Raw genomic sequence first — 27,932 nt, forward strand, 5'->3', positions numbered from 1 at the left:
TTACAGGGAATCTCTTAGAAATGCACTTTTGTCATGCAGAGCCGTATAATGGATCCTGCTTCCTTGGCGAGTGACGAGGCAGAAGAAGGTTAATGCTGTTGACAGCAGAACAAGTCCAATGAAAAAAAAGGCTGCGAGTATCAGGCTGGCTTCTCCAGGACTCAAAGTTTTGCCAAAAAAAATGTCCTCTTTGCTGTCATAATCTGTTAAAAGAAAAGTAGTTCATAAGAAATCTATGCATAAATCTGAAGAGTTTTAAATGACGTTTTAAAAAATCCTTACCCTTTGCAGTGGTCCTATTTCTTGCAGTTGTTGTATCGTTTGCTTCAGTTGTGAGTCCTCCTTCTGAAGGAGCTTTCCGCTCTGTGTGGAGAGAGAAAAAGCATGGTTAAGTTGAAAACCTTAATAAACACCTCTTTGTCTTCTGGAAAAGTAGCCCTGATTTTATTTAATTCCTTCTGCCTTGTTGATCTGAACAGAAATCCTGATTAGATCGGCACAGCTATTGCTCTGGGCAGCTCCATGGGCAACATCTCCCTTCTCTATAGGCATCTCTGTTACTTCACTACTTACTGTAGTGATAGGATATAGAATCACAGAATGGTTAGAGTTGGAAGGGACCTTAAAGATCATCGAGTTCCAACCTCCCTGCCATGGGCAGGGACACCTCCACTAGAGCAGGTTGCTCAAAGCCCGATCCAGCCTGGCCTTGAACACTTCCAGGGATGGGGCATCCACAGCTTCCCTGGGCAACATAAGGGGCAATGGTTTTAAACTGAAAGAGGGTAGATTTAGATTGGACATAAAGAAGAAATTTTTTATGATGAGGGTGGTGAGGCACTGGAACAGGTTGCCCAGGGAAGCTGTGGATGCCCCATCCCTGGAAGTGTTTAAGGCCAGGCTGGATGGGACTTTGAGCAACCTGCTCTAGTGGAGGTGTCCCTGCCCATGGCAGGGAGGTTGGAACTCGATGATCTTTAAGGTCCCTTCCAACTCTAACCATTCTGTGATTCGGTTCTGAATTTGCTTGCTCGTTTGAAGTTTCATGGCCTGAATGAATAGGTATTATAAAATAAATTCACCTTGTCCAAGGAAGGAGTATTTTTGCTACATTTGGCCAATCATTTGTCATCCTGCTGCTACAGGGTTACAGGCTGCAGTCTCTGCTGAGGAGTATAGCAAGCACAGTGGGGACCCAGGCAGGAGATGCTGGACCCAGGTGTTAAGTGAAATTATGTGATGTGAAGAGGCTCACAAAGCACTTCGGACTTCACTCACTAGTGGTGGAAGGGACCGGCACCACTCAAAAAGTTGACCAACTTTTCTTAATCAAAAGATCACCTATTTCTTGGACAGGATGAACAGTCATTTTCTGGCGCATCTTGTAGCTATCTCAGGTGGTCTCTGCTCATGCAGGAAGGAGCTCGAATAGCCCCATGAGCCGGCAGTGATTGGAGGGAGGAACAGCACTGTGGCAGTCTGCGGACCCTCCCACACACCATGTGGCAGCAAGGCTCAAAAAATAGCTTCGCAGTTGTTTTCTGCACCACCTGCGGGTGACTAATGGCTGCCACTGTCTTAAGAGGGGCTCTTGTGAAGCACCAACTGGTTTTAAGTTGCAGATTGCAGCAAGGACTACTGTCTTTGCCATGTCATTAAGGGTGTTTGTCCTGTCCCTAGACAATGCTAACTGTCCGTGGCAGTAATTTACAGCTGCTTCCCACCAGTATACAGGGTGCAGCGGTGACATTTGCTGTCTTCCTTTTCTCTTGCCTTCCATCCGATCTGCTGTGATACCACCTCTGAGCCCTAGGACATGTTTCTGATACTGCACCTGATTTATTGATGGTGTAGGTCGTCTCCATGCCAGCGTGGATGTGATCGGCTACATGGCAGTGCAGAAGCCACGTTCCAGGGTTTTCTGCTACAAGTTCAACTGTCTGGAAAGTCCCAGGGAAAAGGTCATACACATCTCCTCTGTGGTCCTTATCTGTCTGTGGAAAGGCGAAACCAGCATTGTAAGAGTCTTGCCTCAAAGATGCCCCGTGGGCACTGAAATATTCCAGTTAGACTTTGAGCTTCTCAAGGCAGATCAAATACTTCTTGTTATATGTTTCTGGTAGGCCTCATCCAGGGAAACTGAGGTCTGTGGACACCCCTCATTTAATTAATTAATTAACAACAGGACACCCCTCCTGAGGACTTCAAGTGCTACTTGAGCACAGGCGTTTCTTTCAAATACCTATTTTTCAGATAGTCCTGCCACTGTCAAGCTAATACAACATAAAACCATATTGTGGGCAGGCATAACTGTGGTTTTCTCCCTGTATCTTCCCTTATACCTGTGGATAAATATATATTTTTACCCACCTCATCATGTCCTTTAATAGTGACATATATTCATATTTCATAACAGGTTCAGAGTGGTGGAAGATTTGCAGGGATCTCATTCATTTTGTATTTCCTCCACATGCAAAACTGCCACTGACCTCAGCATCAGCCCAGCGCTCCGTGCCCAAGCTGCACAACCAGGCTAGAACTGGGACTATTTTACAGAAATTTCCCATCACACTATAAAGGTTTTACTTTGGATAATTTTACCAACCTTAAAGATGAAGGTCTGTGCATGGAAGTGGACTGTATGTATATCCACTTCGTTGCCCATTCCTATCAAATACCAGTTTGTCCTATCACCTTCGTTCATCGTTAGACCCAGGAGACTGTTATAAATCTTCCCATTGATTGCTGGAAGAACAAAATAGGACTGATTAACAACTGGCCATGGTAGGGGTGATGGTAACCTCCACTTCAGGCGCCCTTCACACTTTCTCTCCGGGGAGAAGGGGTGCCCAGGCAGAGAGGGGACCCATAAGCATGGCCAGGGCAAGAGCTCTCCATAGTGACTGCTGCCACTGCAGGGAGACAGTCACATTTTTGTTTTCAGTTTCCAAATCATCTAAGTGCACAGCAGCACCTATTTTTCTGACTTGGAAAGCACTGGATAGGTTTTTTACTGGTTGAGATTAAACAAACAGGATTTATGCTGAGAAGCATCATGGAAAAAGAGGGAATAGAGTTGTTGCCTAAGATGGGTACCATCTGTAGAAAGAGAAGTTTGCTTTGCCAGGGCTGTTCCTGCCCCCATCCAGTCTGTTCTGCCTGGCTCCTGGGCTGGCTGCTACTACAGCCACGGTTTTAAAATGTCATCATTAAGCTCCTACAAAAAAAGGCCACAGCTCCCAAATGACAAGGGAAGTCTGGCAGGGCAGCCTGTTCCCATGAGCATCAGATTAAACTATCTTGTTAGAAAAATATCTTGGCTGGGCCTCATTAAATCTTTTTGTTTCCCGAGTTGCAGCTTATGAAGTTGTCACGTGGTTGGGTAATTGCAGGCTAAGTCCAACGTCTTCCTAAAAGGGCTGTGAAAAATAAACCTCCGTCCTCTTGGCTGCTGCCACTGAGTCCTACATACCATGCATGCTGTTGCCTTCTACAAAGTTCTTAGTGGAATTAAAATCATCAGGATTCTTATGAAGGTATGTTTCAATATTTTCTTTCAAATACCAGGATTCATTTTCATCGAACACCATAAACAGAAGGGTAAATTCACGATCAATGTCCTTCCTTAGACCTCTTTCATCTAGAATTCCTTTTCTGCAAACTACAAGAGGCCCGATCAGACCACTGTATGTGTCCTGAAATAAAATAAATATATGCATTACAAATTTTCTAGTTCATTCAGTTATGAAATAGATACAGATTGACTACAGATTAAATAAAGATGAAATTCCATTTTCCTATCAGATGAGAGAAAATCATTACTCTGTCTGATTGGATTTGTCTTTCTCTACATGTCCCTATTTTAATGTACCAAAACAATGTTTTGCCCTCATCCAAAATCAGTTCAACCATTCTTTAAGGAGGGAATCACATTACCAGGGTGTATCCCTGGGGATTTCAGTAGATTAAATTACTCAGGCATGTACAACTGTTATTAAAGATGACAAAGCATCTAGCTGTGTAAATCATTCCTCTGGCCTGTGCTCCTCGCATAAATGAGAAGCAGGATCCTTTCAGAGACATTAGGCAAGACAGGACGCTTTAGCCAAAGCAATGTAATCTATAATGACCATTTCTTGGTTACCTTTACAAAATTAGCTGTTGAATAATAAACCCAAGTGATGCAGTTGGGATCTGTTTTGCCGGGGCCGGATCGTTCTGGGACGTTCCACCTATAGGTGTTTATTTCCCCTGAAACAGAGAGAACAGTTTTATCAAGAGCAGCTGGGTATTAGGGGCTTTGAAGAGTATGTAACTGAGATCTGCCACCCTCCTAGTCAAAAAAAGATCTGCATCAAAACTATCTGTGGAAGCATGCAGCAATGGGATATGGGTGTGATTCTGCCTTCCAGCAGGTCGATGAGGTTCCAGTGGTGTAAATGAAGGCAGACAGCCCCCAGAAAAGGAGATCGGCCAATGACGCTGGCAACAGCGGCATCCCACAGAGGGAAGTGTGGGGACAGGACTCTTCATTGTTCTCCTTGGGCAAAACTTGTAGCAGATCAATGATCTTGGATGCTGATGCTTAAGATCATCATGTTGAAGATGTTGGGAGCCAATCTCCAGAACAAAAAACATTTTTTTTGGACTTTCTCAGTTGAAAAGGGCACAAAGATGTGGCAGCTGCCACTGGGACTTTGCAGATGGTGCTGCAGCAGTGTTTCAGCTCTGAGGCAGGAGAGGAGAGCTGAGTACCAGCCTGCTGTCTGGGAGCAACAGGAGAGTCCTTTCCTCTTCCAGCAAAGTCCCTGCTCCCCAGCAATCAATGGAGAACCCCTGTCCCTTCCTGAAAGCCATCATCTCTGCCACGTCTTCCCTGAGCAGAGATTCCCTGACCTCTGATTTCAAAAAACAGAACAATCTGATGGGGAAATCATCTATGTGGGTAATGATCAGCTCTCTGCACTGAACACAAACAAATCTATGTTCAGATGAGCCACCTGTGCTGTGTTTCCCTGCTTTGTTTTTTTGCTGGTATTGCAGGAAAAGGTAGGAGACCAAGATGTGATCAACACCTTGCCCTTTAAGAGGTGGAGGAATGTTGAACCAGGCAGTCTCTAGCCCAAAAGTCTTCCAGGGTGACAAAAGCCAAAAACAGCTGGGGACATTCTACAAGTCAGGGGAAACAAGGAAGTCACAAGACTCTTGTCTTAGTACAGCCACAACCCAACAGCTGCCGAGAGCTGTGGGCATCAGGGCAAAGGGGAGTTTTCAAGCTTAAATGGTTGTGAAGTGACTGAGCCCAGTTTTGTGTCACTGAGCCACTACACCGTTTTGATGGATCATACAATAGTGGGGTTTATTGTACAGCAATAACTACCAAAAAAAAAAAAAAAAAGAAATGGTGACTCTCAAATGTCATACTGTATGAGATGAGTCTCCCATAAATGTTGCAATATCATTTAATCTTACAGGACAAGCACGCTCTTTGCATTACAGCATGGATTTATGTGCTTCAGCAGGGATCAGAAAGGCTTTCAAGACACAACACTGCACTGATAGGACAGAAAACGTTGACAAGAAACCCATCAACCTCAGAGGTGTTCATGCCTTGGAGCCTGGTCTTGGTCCTTCACCGCTTTCTTGCTTTTTACTTCTCGCTTCAGTATGTTTGGAGGCTGTAGCTGGAAAAATCTCCACTCCACTTAAAACCTGAGACACTTCAGATGGCATCAAAGACTAATCTTTGATGAAGCATAACCCCTGAAAAGACTGATAAACAAGAGAAGAATGGATGTTTCCTCCCTCCCTGCTGCTGCATAAGTGGAGGAATGGACAGGGAGAGGACAAAGCTGTGGCAGCTGAGAGCTGGTTTGGCTCAGACTACTATGGATCTGCACCCTGGACCTCTTTGCCATGCCTCCCACGGTCTCTTTAGGAGCTGGGGCAGTGCTCGCAGGAGCACGATTTGGCAGGCCATAAATCTGACAGATGGGTGGTTCAAGACGTAATAGGACTAGATGAGCTCTGAAGAGCTTGGGGTGAGCAGTCCAGCCTGGCTGAGGAATACAGAGAGTGAGGATTTCTAGATGATGATAGTGGGGACTGAAATGCCCAGGAATTGTTTTGTGGGACTTGTTTTCCATGTTAACTGCTGCTTCCAAGATCCTAAGGAAAAGTCTGTCCTTAGGCCTTGCTGAAGAGCCCTTTCCTTCGGCTTACTGACAAACACAGACGCCTTCCCTCCACTAACTCATCCCAAGCCTGCTCCCATGTGGACACAGGAGACATGACAGTAGCATTCCCAGTGTTACACCTCGACCGTCAACAAAACAGCATCGGCAGCAACATGGAGCAAATAACAAAACAAGGGAGTCACATAAATCAGCTCTCTTTTTTTTTTTCTTTTTCTTTTCTTTTCTTTTCTTTTTTTTTTTTTTTTTTTTAGTATATGTTAACCACAGGTTCATCAAACTCCAGCAAGGGAGATGCTGGCTCACTTTTGGCCATGAATTTGGGATTGTACTGTATGGATACAGCTACCTACAGGAAAGATCTTTCAGCTTCCAGAGAGGTTTAATACATCAGAATTTCTTTTCATTTAGTTTCACACTGAAGCTCACAAATAGCATGAAAAAAATTGCAAGGGTGATGGAAAGAAAGGATATGTACATTTTGGATTGACATAACACCTGGGTTTGAGTTTGGCTTCCTACTAGAATATAAAACCCAAGACAAAAATTTGAACAGGTATTTTTCTATATAAAAAATTTCAGCACCGTGAAAATTATTTTTCACTATTTTCCTCACTAGAAACTGCGGGATATCTGTTACGCTTCTTCAAAGACTTTTACACCAAGTGACAGTGACATTTTGCATGTTATGCATCAGCTCTGAATGCAAATGCCAATTTTGTGTAGATTAAGGGAGAGGCAGAGTTAACATTGCCAACTGCAGCTCTACCAATGAGCTTCTCAGTTTTTAAAACGTCTGGACCAAATGCAGCGCTGGCTTACGCTTCTCTTGCCGTGACTATGGGCCAGCTTCTGCTTACTTTTGGCAGTTGTCCAGTGATATTTCATTCCTGTTTCTACCCCTGATAGGAACAAAGGTTCATTCTCTGCCACAACATGCTCATTTGATCAAGAACCGACATGTATAACAGCACAGAATCGTATCTGAATAAACGTTGAGTGGATTATGCCTGGAAGAACATATAGGTATGTGCAAGCTTGAAAGAGGGATTATCATTCATATGTTAAAATGCTTTTATATAAAGCTTTTGTAGCTCAAATGAAAAAATTTAAAAAAATAAAAAAGAAGAGCCTTACCTGGGAGGGTAATTGGTGTCTCAGGTTGTTCTTCACAACCTACTTCTTCTATGCCATGTGCACTTATGGAATAAGGCCTGCTGGCTTTGTTCTTAAATACGATCAGGACGGAGTCACCAACCTCAGCATGGAGTAGCGGCCCTAAATAAAAACAGAAGATGCTGATGATTAATGCTGGTTGTCTGAATTTAACAGACTTTAAATAACGTGACCTAGGAGAGGAGCCAAAGTCTTTCTCCAAACCCTCAGCTTTTCTAGTCTTTCAGCAAAGCCATCAAAATCAGTTTGTTATCTCAGCTGAGGAAAAGCTCCGTATATATAAATAATCTTTTTTCTTTTTCATCTATGAAAAGAATTGTTCACTCTGGAAACATGTCTTTGGGCAGCTTGCTTTTAAGGAAAATTCTTGTGGATGCTTTTTGTATCTTTCAAAAGTTTATTTCTTAAACTGCTAACAACTTGCTTTTTTTTAAAACTATTTTTTTTTACTTTTGTACTGTAAAAAATGAAACGTCAAATATATTCCCAGAGAGTGTTGCCTACTTTATGACCAGCTGTTGCCCACTTCTCACACTATAAAAAACATGAGCCGATGGTTATTTTTTTTATGACGTGTAAAATTTTATCTTGCCCAATTTCAGATATAAATCCAGACCCTTAATATTGACTTAATCCTTCTTCAGGAGTCTCTCCCATGTTACATGCTCTGATGTTAAGGTGAATCCTGGAATTGCCATTTTGGCATCCTCTGTGTTACTACTTCTTAGGAAACTCCTTATTCATGTTTGAGAATAAATTCTCTAATTTGGAAAGCATCTTTACACTCAGAAATTGTACAAGTTGGGTGTAAAATCACTGATATCCTGGAATAGGCATGAGTGTTCCTTGTTTTCCATGTTAACAAAGCTGGAAAACCTCTTTGGTTTTAAAAAACAATCCTCTCGCATATCAGGCTCGGTCTGTGAGCCGTGAGAGCTACTTGCCCAGGATTTCCAAGTGTTCCTCCTCCTCCGTCCTCACTTTGCGCTGCGTGAAGTTGCCGTTTGTGTACTCCCTGTAAACTACCTTCTTGTATTTTGAACCGATCATATCTTCCGCTTGGCTCAGGAAAACATGCCCGTAGCTGCAAAATAAAAAGGCAAAAATTTAAAGCTCCAAACCTTACATATCTAAAGGCTGGTAACTGTTGTGTTATTCATAATAGATGTGATAAGAATATATGGCTTAGTCCAACGTGCTGATTGATGCGAAGCCCTGGGTGCTGCAAGAGATTTTAAACAGCAAATAATAACAGTGATAATCCTCACTAAATGCACACCCTATTCAAACAGGTAAATCTGAGGATATGTTTCACTCATCACAAACTTTTGGGAACACAAATCTTTCACCAGAGCTGTCGGAGAAGAGATGAAGTTCATGCTAAGAGTGGGTTTGGCCACTCTCTCCAGCTGCACCCTCCACTCCAGTAAAAGATACTGCCTGTTCCTGCAGATCTGCATCCTCTTATTAATGTGGCTGCTTTCGCTGTCTTGGCTATTAGTCAGCCACAGGAAGATGATAGCCAAAGCCTAACCTTGCAAAGCAAATCCCATCATCTTGAGATAAGAGGGAGCTGCTTTACCCTGCTCTCCTGCCACTGTGTACTGTGCAGGGCTGGATTCTTTCCCAGCACAAAGATAAAGTGAGAAATGTATTTTCCCTTCTGCACCTGGCAGAGGATGGTTTTCTGTGCCCTTCAGGTTCCCGCAGTCACCCACACTTTGTTGTCCATGCTCCTGTGGGATCCCAGAGGGCTGACTTGCCGGCAGAGGACACTCACCACCAGCTGTGGAGGAGAGCCTTCACCCTTTTCCTAGAGCAACTCTATCTCCTGGCAGCTCATCTCCAAGGTGCCCCTGGCAGGGGAGTTGCAAGGTTGGCTCACAACATAGTAAATAAAAGGGAGAAATGCCCCAGGAGTACTGCTTACTGTAGTAATACACTGTGTGTGCAACAGCACCATTGGACAATGCTGGAGTTAATATTTTCTTTAAACACACTTCAGCACCTGTGGCTCTTCAGGTATATTTTCTACTGACTCTTCCATACTCTTCCTCTTAAAAGGGTGCAATTTCCCAGCCACTTTTCTAAGTTTTGTTTTTTGAAATATGATCTTTGTTCCTTTTTTGTTTTCACCAAAGTGGTCTGACAGGCTTCCCTATGCAATGTGAACTGGAATGCCTATCTTCTGCCTGTGCTTTTTATTCCTTAGCACAGTGCAGTGTCGACATGATTTGCCTGTGGCTGTTACTGCCTTCTGACTCCCAGGGGAGCTGGGGGCTACAGCGCTGCAGGGAAGCAGGCTCAGAACCTCCCTACTGCATCTGCACTGCTTGCAGGGGCTCACGTCTGGGACAGGTACCTGGGTTTCTTCTCTATGAAAACCAGACCAGTGGGGTGAGGAGACTGGGGAGAGTGAAGGAGGGAAAGGAGGAGGTTGTGGGGCATCAATTGTGGGGGTGAGCCAGGGCTGGAACACACACATGGATTTAGGGACTTGGAAGCCTTCTTGTGTTCAACAGCATTACATGACACTCTGAATTGAAAACATTTGAAAGTGCTGCCTATGAACTACTCTTGTCTGAGAGGTTGTCACTTTTTAAATATGTTTTCTCTGATTTTGTTCAGGAAAGAGTGCCTCCTAAAAATTACAAGGCTGGCTTCATGAAAGGGCGCTTCAAAGTTCCCCCTCCTCTATGAGCGTCCCCCATGCCCACAAGTTTTTCCCCCATGCTCAAACCCAAGCTTTGGGTACCTTTCCTCATTGCTGCTGATGTTGTAAATCTTTGGTGCCGAGCTCTTATTTGAGGCGTAGTCCCACTCCACCTCCTCCGCAGTGATGTAGTAGAGCCTCATGGCTCCGCGCTGCTGCTGGGCTCGGGTGGTATTACGGCAGCTGCTGACCTCGTAGAGATGTTTCATCCCACCCACAAAGTGATCAAAAGTCCTGCAAACCACTTTGAATGTGCCTGGAAAGGAGAGCACATGAGATTTAGGCAATTAAAAAAAAAAACCAACTTCAAAAGCAGGTTGGAAAATTAGGTCCCATGCCTTGTACATCTCTGATCTGTCCTGAAACAAACCGAATCCATGATGGTCTATGGAAAACCAAGCGAGGGGACAAGGGGATGTTTATATCACTCAGAGACCACTGGCTTTGAAAAATTAGGGGGACTGCAGGAGAAAATAGTTGATAAAACGGATATGCACCAATCATCTCCTTTAGTCAATACATGCTCTGTGGTCCTGAGACATAGAGGATGGGGTTTCAGGCTGACATTCACACACAAGAGTAAACATGCACATAAGAGGCTGCAGGGTTGTGGCCTGTAACTCCGACATTAGAACAGGTTCTTCAACTAAAAGCCAAGTGTGAATGCAGACACAAATGGAGACCCATAAATCAGCAAGTAACGTTTTGCTCCAGCGGAAAGACTAGCCTGCTCCATCTTCACTCAAAAACTTCCATAAATTACTTCTAACTATTCAAGTTAGATTGGCTTAGCCAAGGGAGCTCTGCAAAGCAATTGATCAGATGTCTGGCAGCAGGAACAAGCTTGCCAGTAAGCCTTCACCAGTGCTGCCTGTGCTGCAGATGTGCCCATGGGGAGCAGGAGAAGACGCAGGAGGTGTGTGCATTGCAAACACCAGTAAAGGCACCAGAGAGACAGGAGGTGTGTTTCAGAGATGCTGTTTCCTTGTCCCTGAGCATGGAGCCACTGTGCCAGACTTGGGTGCATGAGACTCTCCACTGAGCCCCTGCAGTCGCCCAGTGTAATCAGACTAATGGAGGCCGCTTAGAGACTTTGCAGTACAGATACAGACCCATTATGCAAGAATGGGGAAAGGGAAGATGCTGCTTATAACCATTTGTTTATATGCACCTATATGGTATAAAAAAGACTGACTTAAAGCTGCAACTCTCTGACCCTTTGCTCTTCCTCCCTGAAAGGCCAAACCGCCATGGACCAGCTTTTCTGTAGCTCCAGTGGTCAAAGTGACAGTGGGAGTATCTTTTTACTTGTCAGTGGGCAGATTTTAACATTTGTGTTCTCCTTCCCATTTTCACAAGCAGAAGCTGACCACAATGTAGTCCTGTGTAACTCCACCAGCTAGCACGCCTCTGGAGGAGGAAAGCACTTTCACAGCTGCTTTGTATGTGAGCCAGTGATGAAACCAAAATTGGAAACATAGCTCTCTCCAGACTGGACCTTAGTCTATTCCTTGTGCTTCTAGGGCAAAAGTGCTGAAAAAGGTAAAATAAAATGCAGCTAACGAAAATCACAGGCATTGGTGATTGTAAAGATTTGATAATTAATTCAATTTCCCTTATTGCCAGTAGAAGGTTGACTGGCAAAAAATAATAATCTCCTACAATATATTGTTTAGTGTGAGTCCTGTAGTGCAGTTTCATGACAAATGGTGGAAATGTATGGGATATGCATAAGAAAAGAATCTGCTGTTTTATAGACACCAGCACCATAGGTCTAAAACAAGGCCAACAGATATTTCTATCAGGTGCTCCAGCCAAGGATGGCCTTTGGCATAGCCTTGCACAACTCTGATGACTCTGAAAGGCAAGTGTAGGGTGCTGCACCTGGGGAGAAATAACCCCCTGCACCAGTACAGGTTGGGGGCTGACTTGCTGGAGAGCAGCTCCAAGGAAAAAGACCTAGGAGTCCTGGTGGACAATAGAATGACCATGAGCCAGCAATGTGCCCTTGTGGCCAAGAAGGCCAATGGCATCCTGAGGTGCATCAGGAAGAGTGTGACCAGCAGGTCAGTTTATTCTCCCCCTCTACTCTGCCCTGGTGAGGCCCCATCTGGAGTACTGTGACCAGTTCTGGGCTCCCCAGTTCAAGAAGGACAGGGAACTGCTGGAGAGGGTACAGCAGAGGGCTACAAAGATGATTAGGGGCCTGGAGCATCTCTCTTAGGAGGAGAGGCTGAGGGACTTGGGTCTTTTTAGTCTAGAGAAGAGAAGACTGAGGGGGGATCTGATCAACACCTGAAAATACTTAAAGGATGGGTGTCAAGAGGAATGCCAGTCTTTTTTCAGTGGTGCCCAGTGACAGGACAAGAGGAAATGGGCACAAACTTGAATATAAGAAGTTCCATCTAAACATGAGGAGGAACTTCTTTCCTTTGAGGGTGGCAGAGCACTGGAACAGGCTGCCCAGGGAGGTGGTGGAGTCTCCTTCTCTGGAGACATTCAAAACCCGCCTGGACAAGTTCCTGTGCAACCTGCTTTAGGTGGAGCTGCTTTGGCAGGGGGGTTGGACTAGATGATCTCCAGAGGTCCCTTCCAACCCCATGTGATTCTGTGACTCCATTGATTTAAACAGGGTTTTACCAATGTAAAGAAAAGTAACTTTGCGCTCTTTGTCATGAAGCTCATCTGCTATCTTCAACAAACAATTCATCCCACCTGAATTTGAAGAATGTATCACTGTATTACACATAACTAAAAGTATCTTTTATGTAAGATAAAATGCTTCTGAAGATGCTTCTGAAGAAAGTCCTAAAGACTAAATATTACTGAAGTCCTAAAATATCTTAAATGATGATGACTATCTGCATAGTAATGAACATTATCTTTGCTAAAAAAAAGCCTGTTTTGACAGTTATGGAAATTCTGCAAGCATCCCATTAGCTATCTGTTTGCCTGCTGCTTTGTCTGTCCCAGGTCATCAAAGCCTCTGCTCTTTGGTGCACACACATATTTGATTTACAGCACCTTACCAGGAAAGTAGCCCAGCCTGAATAACCAGCTACACCAGGTCCCGGTGGTCCCCACACTTTCAGGCTCCCTTGTGCAGAGCAGAGCATCTCACCAACTGTTATTTTGGCTGCTTGATTTCTGCACGTGCCACGCCACCAAGATAAGCTCAGGAACTTACCCACACGGTCTGGCTGCATCAGCGCTGTCCCTGATAAATGAGGAAACAAAGCCAGCCCATCCCTCGTCGTCCCTCGCAGGTCGATGGTGTTTCCTTGAAAATGAACCCCATGCATGTCGTAGTGACTGCCCAGCCCAATAAGGTGCCAGGAGACCTTGTCATCCTTGCACATGGCCAGGCCTGGCAGGTTACCAAACAAGTAGCCGTTGACAGCTGGAGGAGAAGGAAAGAGCCCAGTTGGCAGCAGGTTGATGGAAACTCATCACAGAGCCTCCTACCACCTTCCCAGCAAGAGACTCGCCACTCAGCAAGTCACAGCAAGTCAGTCAAAGGGGCATTCTGTGAAGCAAAGGTAGCAGTGGATGACACCAAATTAATGTCTAAATGCTTTTCCTATACACTCTGAGCTTCTACCTTTTTTTTTTTTTTTAGCCTGTAAAACCTTGCAATAGCCCTTTGCAGTGATGTAGCACTTCTCCTCTGAGCTTTTCAGGGTGCCTTTCAGACACCAGTTAAGTGTATAAATTCGGTACCTCCTTTCAGCCTGGAGAATGTATAACCAGCTCATCAAGGCCATGGAGTACGCCCTAAAGAGTCCGAGTTGTAAGTTCAGTTCTGATGGAGGCTCTTTATGTGATTTTGACATTTGATTTCTGCCTTTACTTCCAAAATGTTTCTCTTTCTTTCACAAGGGCTAAACTCCATAATCCTCAAATGCTCTCTGTGATCACTGGGTGAAAGATACTATGGCAGAATAAAACTTTAGTATGAGATACTACCTCATAACGGAAGAATAAAAGAGATGGGTCCAGAAGGCCCCGAGATTCTCTAACAATATATATTCTCAAAAATGTTCTATATTCTAACAATATATATTCTCAAAAAAAAACTAAAGCAAAGAGGGGTTATGTGCTTTGCTCAAGTCTGCCATGTCAGGAATAACTTGGAGGAGGTCCGTGCTGAATTCAGATACTTACATCCAGAAATGATGTTTTAAAATATTATTGGCCGTTCCCCTAGTCTTTGCCTCTCCTCTTCCAGAGGTGGTCACTGCCCAAGTGAGAACTGTCAAAGCAGAGCAGGTGGACCTTCATTGTCTGAGTCAGTGCCAAGGCCAGCAGTGAAATTTAAATCACCAGTGAACATCAGCCTTTTCTGCAGCTGGTGCCTGACTCTGGCATTATGGCTTTTTATAGACCCAAGTGTTGTATCTAAAAGTTACACTCTTCCTTTTCTCCAGGTGTGGTGGGTAGGTGGATGCATTCATTGCCAGCGTGGCTGGGGTTTCAATATGCACTCCAAGGGCACCAGGAGCTGGCCAGAAGCTGACTGACAGCCTTCCACCTCACCCTCCAATGCACCGCAGTCAGCTATGAATGATGATAAAATCTGCCAGCTCATCTTCCTAATATGGCTGAAGGTATCATTAGCAGATATTAGATATTTCATACCATGCATTTTGTTGGATTCCTTGAAATCTGCATCATTTTCATCTACTTTTGAAGGGTCTCCAGTAAATGCTTCAATATTTTTGTGCAGATACCAGCTGTCATTCTCATCGAAGATTGAAAAGAGGAGGTAAAATTCTCTGTCTATTCCTTTCTGTAGCCAAGAAGGAAGCCAAGACATTAGAAAAATGTCTGTGCAGAGTTACCCAAGTAAAAACAATTATTTTTTTTTTAACAAAGCTTTCTTTCCCCAAAAAATTGCAGCCTCCTTCTTACTATGTCCTTGTAGAGGTAGGGATTGGCACTCTTCCATCAGACAGAAGGATAAATAAAGTGTCCGTTAATTACTTAGGGTGGGAAGAAGCATTCATTGCTAATAAGTACTTGAAAAAGATGGAAAACCTAGGGACAAGCCAGAATACTGGGGAATGACAGTTCGTCTTCCTAACCATCTCCTTAGGTCAGCTTTTACCCTGAGGGATGACATTTGTTTGATCTCTTAAAACTGAGCTGAGAACTGGGCAAACAGGCCCACATAGGACCCCCCCTCACCCCTTCCCCACAGTGCACCACCCTGCTATTAGGGTCAGGCAGATGTCCACATTGAGCACCTGTGTCCCATCGTGATTCAGTGTGTTCTTCCGACAGACCAGCAAAGGCCCCACGAGGCCAGAGTTGGTGTCCTTGACGGCATCGGTGGCTGAGTAGTACAAATAGGTTAGGCATGGGGCGTCACTCTCTGTTGGACCTCCATTTTCAGGCACCCTCCATTTGTAAGTGAAGGTTTCACCTGGCTTAACATGGGCTCCTGGCTTCAGATAGCCTGCAGAGAGGAAATTGAGAAACATCAAGATTATGGGAAGGTTTTGTCTTCCTGAATATAAGCATTAGCTGGGAGTCAGACACAGCCACTGATTTCTCTGGACAAGCCCCCCCACTTGCAGCCACAGCTTGAGCACCATCCCATAGCCTGGGCACTTATGCCGTGGGGACATCTCACCAGAGTCCTGTGCCATGGGGACAACCAAGCCCGTTCCCTGCAGAACAAGTTTAGCTGCTTCACCCAGACACCTTCCAACACTATCTGGATTATCTGGATTCAGTGAGACAAGACATGCAGAGCTCATCCTCGTGCTGAAATGGCTTCTTCTAATGTTCCTGTCTTACCTGCCCTATTGTGACATTCATCTGCGGCACGAACACAGACTCCAGCTTTTCATTAAACACCAACAAAGCAATTACATCAGTGAGCGGAGCTGCAGCTGTGGCTGCTTAGAAATTCAAAACAAATCTGATCCTGGTAATTGTTTCTTTTTGATTTTGTCAATGGACGGGAACCTCTCTCAGAGTCTCCAGAGGGCGGTTGCTATTACTGTTTTTAGAAGCTACTTTTAAAGGATTTGGGCCATTGTCTGTGGCTGTGCACAGGGTGGATGTAACACCACTCATGTAATTTGGCCATTGTAAAGAAGTGTTGGTGTGCACTCAGAGAGGACTTACAGAAGGGACTTGAAAGGAAAGTGGGAAAAGGTGGGAAAGAAAAGGTGGGAAAAGGGATCATCCCTGCACCCTTTTCAGAAAAAAAAAGTGTTAAGTAACCTGTTTGGTCTTTGCTATGGGGAAGATCAAACCAGAAATTTTCTTTAATGCTTAGGCACCCACTGACTGGATTTTCCCAGCACAGTCAGATGTGTCTGGCAGCAGCAGACTGCACTGATCTAACGCTCCTCTCTCATACTCCAAGAGAATCCTCTTGGAAACTTAGACACCAGTGAAAATACCAGTATTACATTTAAACACATGCTATTTGACACAAACTACAATACGAAGTAGAGTACTCCTGCAACAGGATCTGATGCTACTGGATTCACCCTGCAACAGTGCTCAGTAAGGAGAACAACGTTGATTTGGGGGTACAAACCCCCTGAGAACAGACAACTACCAACATAGAAGAGTATTTCCTAAGCACACAATTGAAAAAAAGTTGTCTGTAAGCATCTGTAGATGTCTGTAGGTATATTTATGTACAGTATTTTCTCATGAATAAGCTGCACTCAGACAATACACAGCCTTTGAAAAATCATTTACCTTCACTGTAAACCTGTAGCCCCTGCAGGGGCTGTACCTGTATACACTTGTAGATAGAGATGATGGAAATCCAAAACCCAAGGGCTACAGGGAGAGAAGAAGGAGCAGAAAGATTGTCAGGAAGAGGTGAATCTGGACCAAAGACCCAGAGGTGTGCAGCACACACTCTGCCGCTGAATCGTAGGATTTGGTTTGGTTTTGCTCCCCACTGACGGGTGCAATGCTGATGGGCGCTGTTACCGGGGAGTGTTAAATGAAAACAGGACAGGACTGCGAGCAGAGGGAAGCTGCACTTCCATCAGGGGACTACGTCTGATACGGGTGGCATTAGGATGTGTGCAGGTGACTTCAAAGCTGAGCTCAAGCCAGTTGTTTCAGGCAACAGTGGGGCCTGCTGGCAAATTTGTTGTGTTGCAAGGTCGGCAATTAGAGACAGCAGAATTTAACAAACCCTCTAGATGATTCTATGATTCTGTGCTGACCTAATTCTCTTAGTACAGCTCTCAAAAGAGGGATTATGTCCTGTGAGTTTCCTTCTGATGTGTTGCAGTGGAAACAAAGCAATTTAGATGACAAGGAAACTACCTTTCTTTTCAATGCTTCTAATGCAGCAAAAGCTTTTTCAGAGACCACAATATTATCTCTAGTGTCTATCTCCATAGACACTATGGATGGGATTCAGCTCACCTTTCTTGAGCCCTCTAAAGCTTAGACCCTAACCCAAACTCTGGGCTTCTTCTGTAGTCAATGGAGACAGAAAGACATCTCCAGAGGGTGACCTACTGTCTCTTAAAATAATTGTTAAAGTAAATGGGGCTTCTCACCCTCTGAAGGGGTTGTTTCTTGTCACTGACTGAAAATGGTGCCTATCAATTAAACATTACATTTAACATTTAATGGTTAAACTTAGGTGATGAAGAGCCTGTCCTTGCACAAAATGAGAGGAAGCCTTTGGTAAATGTTCCTTTTCAGTGTTGACATATGTATGAGGGTTAATAGGGATTATCGCTGCTTCACATTCCAGGTCAATCAGATAAAAGATGCCCCCTACACAGACTATCTTGACAGTGAAGTAAGGGCAATGCCCGACCTGGATTAGAGAATCAGGAGTGAAGAAACCCAGACCATGTGGACAGCTATGTCCAAAGACTCAGCAGGGGCATCATGCAGATCCTAAGCTTCATCATTCTGGAGCATGTCCAGAGGAGATCCACTGACTGCAGTTGAAAGATATTAGATTACAACTAATATAAATTGGATTGGGCTTTTGACTTTTGCTCAACATGGACCTCAGCTACTTTTAGATGTCTTGTCTGGCACATGTCCAGGGGGAAGAACCAGCACACTGGGGAGACCCACAGACTGTGACATGTATGGTAGATACAAACTAAGCAAATCATCCCTTCTGTGCCTTAACACCCACAAAAAGGGCAAACCTTCAGAAGATCTTTAGACTCAGGTATTCTGGATGTGATGATACAGCAGTCAAAACTTACCATCTAAGTAGGGAGCACCTTCTGACATCTTGCCGAAGCTTACGCCATGGGCCATAATGCTATAGCTTCTTTTGGCTTTGTTGGCAAAAGTAACTAGCACTGTGTCTCCCACTTCAGCTTTTATAACTGGGCCTTAAAAAAGAGAATGAGGAAAGGTATTAGAAGAACTGCTCTCTAACACATTTCCATCTAAACAAGAGAGGATGACTGGCAGCTGTATGCACAAAATTCCCCTTTGGATCCGAGTGGATCTGCATTCAAACCCGATGTAATCACAGAAGGGGAAAATATTCACTCTACCAAGTAATCCCAGGTGCTTCATATCCTCCGACCGAATCTTCTTCTTACTGAACGTTGCGTCAGTATATTCCACATAGAGAACTTTCCAGTATTGCCCTCCTATTCTGTCAGTCCCTTGTGTGAAATATATTGCAGATTCACTGTGGAATTAACAAATTGCACTGGTTAAATAACTGGAGGTTTAGGCAGAACCCTTCATTTTGGCTAAAGTTATTACTCCAAATACAGACGAAATGACCTCCCAAGTTACTAGTTTGCGTATACTTTTCTGGAAACAAAGGGAGATATTACTGGTCTGAACTACAGTTATAAATTAGTTAACAAATGAGCATTGATTGTGCATTAGACTTTCATGTGTTTAACCCCAATTTACTTAAGGAGGCATCTATGTCAACTTACCTCTAACTACCTTAGGCAACACCTGTGCCGTTACCTGTGCAAAATGTGTCTCTAATCCTCCTTAGCTTTCCTGGGAGATACTGTCATACAATTCATCTTCATCAGTAATAACTATGGGAAAAAATCTACCATTATGGCACCTCCGAGATACATGGATTGTAAGTGTGAAAGCTGCCTGAGGAGTCTCAACGTAGGGTCATTAACTCTGTTGAACTTTGCACACCTCACCAGGACTCACTTTCTCCATGGACTTAATGGAGCAAGATAAGTGCTTCCAGACAGCAGCTCCAAGCATCGCAGTTATGAGTCTAACTTCCCAACAAGGTTGTTGAAATCCATTCCTCCCTGCCTCTTTCAATTAAAATTAATTACAGTGCAAGACCTAGCCCTGGTGAATCACTGGGGAAGTCTCACCCAGACTCCTGAAATTGAAGCACAACAGGAGAGGACAAGAAAGTTTACCTGCCAGTGGCATTTAAACCCTGCCCAGTGAATTTATCATAACCGTCAGGTCCGTAATTCCACAGCACTTCTTCAGCAGCGATATAATATCTTCTCTTGTGACTGAGTGGTGAAGGCCGAGACAGGTTTTTTTGGCAGATCTGGACATCATACAGTGCCTCCATGCCACCTGGGAGGAGAAAGAGTCTGGAGACAGTCCTTGGCAAGCTGCAGAGTCAGCAATCTCATGGATACAAATGCACATTCAAAACTGTCTAGGAGCTACATGGATTGGAAACAATTACTGGGGTAAATTTCTAATTTTAAAGACTTCCTCTGCCTACATTGGGCCAGATGCTAGCACCCTTCTCTTGCAAAGTGGTACTTTATGCCACAGGTGAAACCCACTGAGATCAATGACACTCTTTAGTGAGCTTATCTAGTCAATTCCTTAATCTGTATAAGGATGGTAGAATGATTTTGGAGGTCAGAGTGGCTCCTGAAGTGTACAAAATGGCATCATCTGCCCCTGACTTACATTGAAATAGAGGCTGGTTCTTACCACACTGAAGATATTTGTTGCTTGCCAGAATTAAGTCTAGCAAATCCATGTGCAAGTTCTTAAAAGTAAAAATTTTCCAAACTCATCTTTGATATGATAATTATACACTGTTTGCTGTCATGACACCTAGTTTATGATACGTGCTTTTGGGGTCTTGCACCACAGAAATATAACAACATCACCATCAAATTCCCTCACATAGAGGTTTCTGAAAACACTGCTGATTTTTTTTGTCTGATTAATGTGAGGGAAAAAGCTATGAAGTGTTCAGCTGGCAAGATTTTTCTTTATGTGTAAGTACTTATCTACAACAAAAAGTGATGATGAAGGCTCTTCTCGTTGTTCATCAAAATCTCCAGTTTACACAGAAAGTGTGGTGTCAGCACTGGCTCTAGCAAGCCTTCCTCGTATGAATTACACAGCTACGTCGTTTGTACTAGCTGAAGATTTGGCCCAACATTTATAAGTCAACTGGTGACTAAACTTATATTCATGATGTTTATCTGGTGAAATAGTTCCAAAGTGTTCAGTTAGTCACAGCAAAAGTGTCAAATCCTACTTCCCCTGGAAACATCTCTCAGTTTTCTTTTCCAAGCATAACAGAGGCTGGAACTTCTGAATGGATCGGGCAGATCTATAGCAGCGTACCTCGTAAGTGTTCGTTAACCTGGCACGTTATCAGCCACCTCCCGGGGTTCCCGGGAGTCATCTCCGCTGTGATGAATGTTGCTGGGAACAGACCGACGACATCTGCCCGCTGGTCTCTGTTAGTGAACGTGTGGCCATAGAAATACGCAGCGTGGATGTCTATCTCGCTTCCCATGCCAAACAAGTGCCAGGACATGGAAGTGTCAGCACACATCTCCAAGCCGGGGAGATTGCCATAAATATAACCGTTAATAGCTAAAAACAAAAGTATGAGACTTTATGAGAGGTGAAAGAAAAGTGCCAAGTGCCTCTGACCCCATTTCTAAGGATGATCCTTTCCTGGCCCAGAAAAGAAACTGAATGTCCCCAGTGAACAAGGCCCTCACAGACTCCTTGGTGAAGAGTAACATTTCAAACACACAGCTTACAGCTCTGGATGACCAAATGGCCCAAATTCTCTGGTTGGGTCTGTGAAAAACTTCCTGGGTGATATCAAGATGTTGCAAAGGCCAAGTCATCACCAAAAAGGCCTGATAATGAAGTTAATTTGTTCTGCAGCTATTTAGCATGTCTGAAATCTATTTCCTCTTATTCTGAGTCATAAATGTACCATTATATGCCAGGCTTAAGCAATTTAGATTTGAAAATTATGATATCAGTCAAATCAGTCTAGTCAGCTCTCTCTTCCTCAGCTTCCACACCTGGCAGTGTATCCGGACACTAGGAGACAGACACCCATATTTTGCAAAATATTTTACCTGCTGGGCCCCACAGAACAACCAAAAGACAGATAAATATCTGGATTTAACTTCTTACACCAGATCTCCAAATGGCACAAAGCACTATTAGCCACTGGATCTCTGAAGGGCAGGAGTGGTTGTACCAGCCAGCCCACCATCCATAAGGGCCTTGGAGAAATGCTGGAGTGTTCCAATACACATATCTCAAAGTGCTCTCTGCCTCCTTTTATCTTTTCACAGCTGGTCAAACAGTCACCAGATGGCTTAAATCTGTTGTCTGAGATAAAATGCTAAACAGATGGCAGAACTGGGCACAAAATCCAAATCTCCTCTCTGCAAACCAGTGTTGTGCTGTATTTAGGGTGAGACTTTTTATCAATATGGTATTTCAACATCCTGACCCATTCCTTGCTGACACAGATAAAGGAGAGACATCACAAGGGACAGAGAGTCCTACTGAAATGAAAAAAGCCTGGTCACTGCTTCAGGTCACCATCTGCTCAAGAGTCCTGCTCACCATGCATTCGGTTGCTGGTCTGGAAACCTTCATCCTCTTTGTCAACTGTATCTGGTTCTAAGCAGAAGGTGTTTATATTCTCATCAAGGTACCAGCTGAAGTTTTCATCTACAATGCTAAACATCAGGGCAAAAGCGTTAGCAGCACCAGTCCCTTCTATTGAGGTCTCATCTGCAGTTCCTAAATTGCAAACGAAAAGGAAAGTGATAAAAAAAGCCTTGGAGGGGATTGAATTTAAAAGTGACAATAACTTTGGAGCACTTGAGGAAATACGGTGCTCTGCTTGTGATCTGTAGGGCAGAATGAATCTCAACTAATTTTGCTCTTCTAAGACATCTTGACCCCGCTCCAACAGCCTTTGGGCAGACGAGTGTCTCCAGAAGGCAGTTCATCTCATCTAAGTCAAGCTGACATTTCAGGACCTGTTTGATTTGACATAAGCACAAGTATCTGCCAATATCTGTGCTTTTCCCCATCTTTGGCTCCCTGTACCCAACTCTGCCCTTTAGTCAGTGTAAGCATCTGTGTGCCTACACAGTGAGCAGGTCATGGGCCGGATCCAGTCAGAAACCAGTGACATTTTTTTTGACCAGGAGAAAGGAGAGGCAAGTGGTAGCCTGCATTTCTGTTGCATTGAAGCGACTAGTGAACCATACCCTCAGAATGGCCGATTAAATGTGGCTCGCTCTCCGTGCACAGACAAGGAAGCCTTGAGAATGATCTAAACTAGATACTTAAATTTAAGAAGACTGAAGGCAGGGTGAATATAAGCTCTTCAGGCTAAGTTCAGTCTCACTGAGTGATCACTTGGGGAACAACCTGAGACTATAGGAGTGGCGATACTGAGTAGTCAATTATCAACTATTGGCAGGTTTAGACTTCATCTAGTCATCCAGTCTGCATCTGAACCCGTTAAAACCTTTGTTTCCCCTGTCTCCTATGGGAAGGAGCCCTAGAGCCTTGCTGTCCATCCTGTAAGGAGCCACCCACCACCGCTGGATGGAGAACTACAGCAGTAGCATTGTGCGGATATCCACCTTGATGAATTCAAGACTGAACATGCAGATAACCTGGCCTTTCGGGGTAGGATTGTTTAAAATGTGCTATCTCCTAAATTCATGTATTATTGCATAGCTATGGGCTCAGTTTCACATATTCAGGCAGTTCTGCAGATTTCAAAGTCTCTCCAGGAGAATAAAAGTGTAAAACATTTTTATTGTGCGAGTTAAGCTGGAGACTAGGTCTATCCTTTCCACGTTGAAGTCTTTCTCTTCTTCGTATATAAAACCTGCTTCACTAATATGTTCTGTATATAAAATCAGGGCTGGTTTTGTCCTGCGGGAGGTACTGGGAAGAGGTGGCAGAGTTACACGTGCCCAGGAGTAGAGGGGGTGACAGCTCAGCTGATAGAGGGGAGAGGGCTGGTACATGGCCCCTGATGGCTCCAGCATAAAATTAGCAGGCTATAAAGTCTGTCAGGCTGTCACCTGTCCAGACTATAAAGTCTGGACAGGCTGTCACCTCAACTGTTCAGCGCACATCCCTGGATGGCTGTGATATACAACTTGTGAGCAAAAATAAATATATTATCCACAAGGGGAAAAAAGTGACGAAGAACATTGGGGTTTCAAATATGTAAATGCCAAGGCTGGAGTCACCTGCCCAGCCTACATTCCATTTCCTGGGCAACGAGTCCTTTGCTTGTCTTGAAACAATCCCAGTTTGGGAACATTTACTTTCGGTCTCGGCCACAGACCATGCTGCAGTCCCTCCACCAGCCGAGGCAAATCTCTCGTGAAGCCAAAGGGGAGCAGGAAGGGGGTTGTCCCAGAGCTACAATACCTACCCTGGGATGCTCCTGGAATGGCCCAGCTATTCCTTGACCCTTTTTATGGGCTATGTAGGGATAGACTCTAGACCATCATGTTTATACCTGTAAGCAAAAATGACTGTTAAGATGCCAAGCTTGGCAGAGGGGCTTGCTTTATCAGTGTTTCTAGCTCAGTACCTTTTTTACAAACCAGCAGTGGCCCAATTAAACCAGATGCAATATCTCTTGGTGTGTCAATGTGAGAATGGTAAATCCAAGTCAAGCAGTTTGAGTCTGCCAAAGTTGGGGAATAATCTTTCCTTACTGGCCATGTGTATGTGTAATTTCCACCGGGAACAACAAAGTCGTCCTCTTTGCTTTTACCGCCAGTTCCATCAGGGTAAAGTGCTCCTAAACATTAAAAAGAAAAAGGAAGCTTTTAGCCCCTCCTTAACTCTTTTCCTTAAGTAAATGTGTAATTTCTTCTATTTTATCAGAGATTTAAAAACTAGTAACAGCCCTCACAAACATAGAATCACTGAGAAATTATGAAAAAAATTCAGAAGTTCTGGTAAAACACACAAAAATGTTGAGTTAAAATCCACCATTTTTCAGTAGATGAAGCTTTAAAGACACATTAACAGGTTCTAGTTTTTCCTCTGCTCTTTACTCTCATCTACATATTTTGTCAGCTGACATTGTGTATCTTCACACAGAAAACTGATGAGAGTAGTGAACATAGGCAAATCCATACAGTCCTCTAAACAAAATACACATGCATAGGCTTTGGATTCTGAAAATTAAATCATGCCTGTTACAGCCCTGTAGAGAGGAAAACATTTACTTACAAGAACTCTGGCAATTCAAACAGGCTAGAAGTAGAAGGAAGGAGGGAAGATACTTCCGTGACTTATAGTTCAGGAAAAGAGACCCACCTAACCTGTTTCAGTGCTGGATTTATCCCAGGCGTCAAAGGTTTGTGGCGAAAAGTTTTAAGAGACAAGGCTGTTCTTGTTTTTAGTCATCAGCTGCAATTACTGGTGATTTTATGAGAGAACATTCTAAAGCCTTCTGATGTCAATGGCCAGAACAATAAATACTTGGACAAACTTTTAGCCATATTAGACACTCCAGGGGAAAAGGAGAGGAAAAGAGAAAAGGCAAACCAGCTTTTACCTTCAGAGTCCTTGTCATAGAAGACCCCGTGTGGATGCACAGAATATGGACGGGAAGCAAAGTTCTTTAGATGGACAATAAAGACATCCTCTTCTTCTGCCTTCAGGACTGGCCCGAGGAACCCCAACCAGGCTGCTTTGGGGATCTCCTGGGAGTAAGTGTCATCTGTGAATTGCCTAAAAATAGCCTTTTTGTACACACGCCCTATCCGGTTGGCTCCTCTGGTCGCATACACACTTGCAAACCTAGTGTTGGGAAGGGAAGATAATTTAGAGACAGAAAAACTCCTTGAAGAGTTGATAAATAACTGGTGCTTGCAGTGCAGATAAGTAGTTCCCTGGGACATATCTCATAGCTAGTGGAATAAAGGCTGAGGAGTAAACATGGACAGTGCTAGCAGGGTCCAAGCCCCTTTCTGCGTGGTAGCAGTCATCCTACTTGCAAGACTGGTCTTTAGAATGGTTGCTACAAGTCTTCACTTGAGGACCAGCCACTCAGGCCTTTTTTTTGAAAGTCTGTCCCTCTTTTTAAAGTTTGAAACCTCACATCTGAAAGCATGACCGTTCAGAAGGAAAAGAAAACCAAATTTTTTTCTAAATCAAATAAGAGCAATTGTAATCAACTAGTCTGACACCCCAGAAGAGTAGCATGAAATATTTTTTGCATGAAATGCATAGTTTCTACATTCCAGAGCCAATGTTTATAGCAACTTCACAATAAGTGATGGAGAATCCACCATATGGTCAGTGGTTGACATATTATAGCTATTAAATACCTGCTCCTTGAATTGCATTTGTAGTCTAATACCATCTAGCCCCACACTCCAACCACTGGTTCCCATCAAGCTCTCTCTCAGATCAAAGAGGCCACATACCATCAAGAGCTTCTTTTCTATGCAGGCACTTGCATAAGTTTTAATTAATTGACTAAATTGCCTCCTACACTTCTTCTGGACAAACCAAATACAGTGACATGGTTTATGCCACAAATCTTTCCTGAAGCTCTTTTCTGAAAGCCTTCCAATATTTCTCTATCTCTTTTGAAGTCTGAACACAAGAACTTCATACAATATGCAAGTAATATTCCAGTTAAAGCCAGAGGTGCTCCCAGTCAATATTTCTCACACAACTGGGAATTAGTTTTGCCCTAGTAACTATAACATCATACTGGAATGTCATGTTCAGCACATCTTGTTATGATACTAATTTTTTTTACTTCTCTCCAGGTTACACCTGGCAGTATGATACACATTCTGCATCCCTAAATATCCCTTATGGTGTAGGAAGTAGTATGTCCCTTTGCCACATAACCAGCAGCGGACTTTATGACCAACTTCACCATAGCTGACTGCTCCATGAGTTTTTGCATCCCCTGAAGATTGTTTGAACTTCCATGTTTCCTAACAAACTCATAAAAAAGCTGAGCTAAGTTTTCCAGAAGTATCACTGGCAGAAATACACAACTCCGTATTTATAATGAGGTTTTGTGACTGGCCAGTTCACCTGCAAACCCATTTTGTTTCAGTGTTGCTGTGCAGTGCCAGCAATCTACGTGTTGGATGTCACGTAAGTTGAAAGGTATGATTTGCTATAATTTCTTCACCAGAAGATCCACTGCTCCCCCTTTTCAAGCCATCTCTGCTTGACACCATAATGCACGTCTCCCATCTGTGGCCAATACATCTCCACAGCCGCTGTCTAGACCAGATCCCTGAAGTGATCTGGATATAACAGCCTCACAAAAGAATGCTTTTTCATTTGAAAAATGTGCTCTGTAGCAAGCCAAGACCTATTTTGGCACAAATGGAAACGTAGCAAATGATACTGCTGTGGCAGAAAGTGCTGGCTAGGATGGAGGGGAAGGGACAGAAGCTTCTCAGTCTGCTTCTTCACAGAATAATGTATAAATACAGATAAATAAATAGACCCCAAAAGTGTGGTTAAAAAACAAGTTGTCAAGAAGTCTGTATTTTCAGTGAATTAGCAGATCTGTGGTAACTGTCTGTGTGTGCACAGCAAGACCTGGCAAGGCATGCCATGCTCACCAAGACGAAGATACCTTCCACTGCCTGGGGGGAAGATCTGCTACAAGAGACATCACCACAGAGTAGCAGGTGGTGTCAGTAGTAGTGTAGCATAAATGCACATGCTTCCTAACCTCATGGCAATGTATTAATGTGGCTATGCCCTAATTTGAATTATAAATTGATTTTTAGAATGGTTTTAAAGAAATTTTCTCTAAAAAAAAAAAATCAAATAGGTTTTTTTTCAGAAGTACTTGCTTTAAGCAGCATTTTTTCCACAGCATTTTTTCCGTTTTCATCAGCCACCAATTATTTTAAATGAGGTGCTGCAGTGGCTCTGTGCTTTCCCCATGATGACAGTGCCCTTACATCGCACACTCCCCCGGGATACACTGTGCCTCCTGCAGAAGGAGAACTGTACCCCAGAAAAATGCAAACTTTTTGACCAGGATTTGTCAAATGCTTGACATAAATCTAACTCCTGTAAATGCACAGAACAGGGATCTCAGAACCCAGTTAAGTATTGAGGTTCAAGAAATCACCCTGAGAAAACACTTGGGTTTAGGCACTAGAGACTTTCTGAGTGCCCAAAGCCATGCTGTAGCATCTCTGTTGGCTGGGTCTGTGCCTGACTCCTACTTAAAGCCACCTAGGACCCGGGAAAAAACGTCTTTTTTGTGCCAGTTTTTTGAAAGCAGGCCTATTCAAATCACCCATTCAGAGCTGCAGAGCCCACTGCCTGTGCAGGTATCAACTACAGCCAGTCACAAGGTAGGTGATGTTCTTCTATGCAGGGCATCAAGCAATGCAAGAGTCATGGAGCCAGAAAGGCATCATGGCATGAAAGCAGCAACCTGGCCTCTTGGCCTTGGTTAATTATGGATTTTGTTTAATCATTGTCCAAAAGAAAACAACCAATCAACTCTAGGAGACAAATTCCTACACACCACTGATACCCTTGCTGTTGTGTTACGGACAGGCTCTTTCAGAGCTTCCTTTCCTTCTAGACCCACG

The 27,932-nt window shown here is 43.8% G+C and overlaps 1 protein-coding gene across 1 annotated transcript in view; it reads right to left on the reverse strand.

The window, feature by feature from the left end:
- The window catches only part of HEPHL1 (hephaestin like 1), a 34,464-nt gene continuing 6,532 nt past the window's right edge, over nt 1-27,932 (reverse strand). The window contains exons 2-20 of the mRNA XM_074168416.1: nt 24,896-25,140; nt 23,918-24,130; nt 21,910-22,089; nt 20,653-20,907; nt 19,464-19,632; nt 18,603-18,742; nt 18,303-18,434; nt 15,330-15,541; nt 14,722-14,872; nt 13,271-13,483; nt 10,126-10,339; nt 8,315-8,454; nt 7,332-7,472; nt 4,145-4,251; nt 3,473-3,695; nt 2,606-2,745; nt 1,835-1,994; nt 283-363; nt 1-203 (exon numbers count right to left, since the gene is read on the reverse strand). Coding sequence (XP_074024517.1) covers nt 1-203; nt 283-363; nt 1,835-1,994; nt 2,606-2,745; nt 3,473-3,695; nt 4,145-4,251; nt 7,332-7,472; nt 8,315-8,454; nt 10,126-10,339; nt 13,271-13,483; nt 14,722-14,872; nt 15,330-15,541; nt 18,303-18,434; nt 18,603-18,742; nt 19,464-19,632; nt 20,653-20,907; nt 21,910-22,089; nt 23,918-24,130; nt 24,896-25,140 — 3,319 coding nt within the window. The remainder of the gene's footprint in view (nt 204-282; nt 364-1,834; nt 1,995-2,605; nt 2,746-3,472; nt 3,696-4,144; nt 4,252-7,331; nt 7,473-8,314; nt 8,455-10,125; nt 10,340-13,270; nt 13,484-14,721; nt 14,873-15,329; nt 15,542-18,302; nt 18,435-18,602; nt 18,743-19,463; nt 19,633-20,652; nt 20,908-21,909; nt 22,090-23,917; nt 24,131-24,895; nt 25,141-27,932) is intronic.

Source organism: Numenius arquata, chromosome 1 (genome assembly GCF_964106895.1).
Source record: "Numenius arquata chromosome 1, bNumArq3.hap1.1, whole genome shotgun sequence".
In the NCBI taxonomy this organism is placed as follows: Eukaryota; Metazoa; Chordata; class Aves; order Charadriiformes; family Scolopacidae; genus Numenius; species Numenius arquata.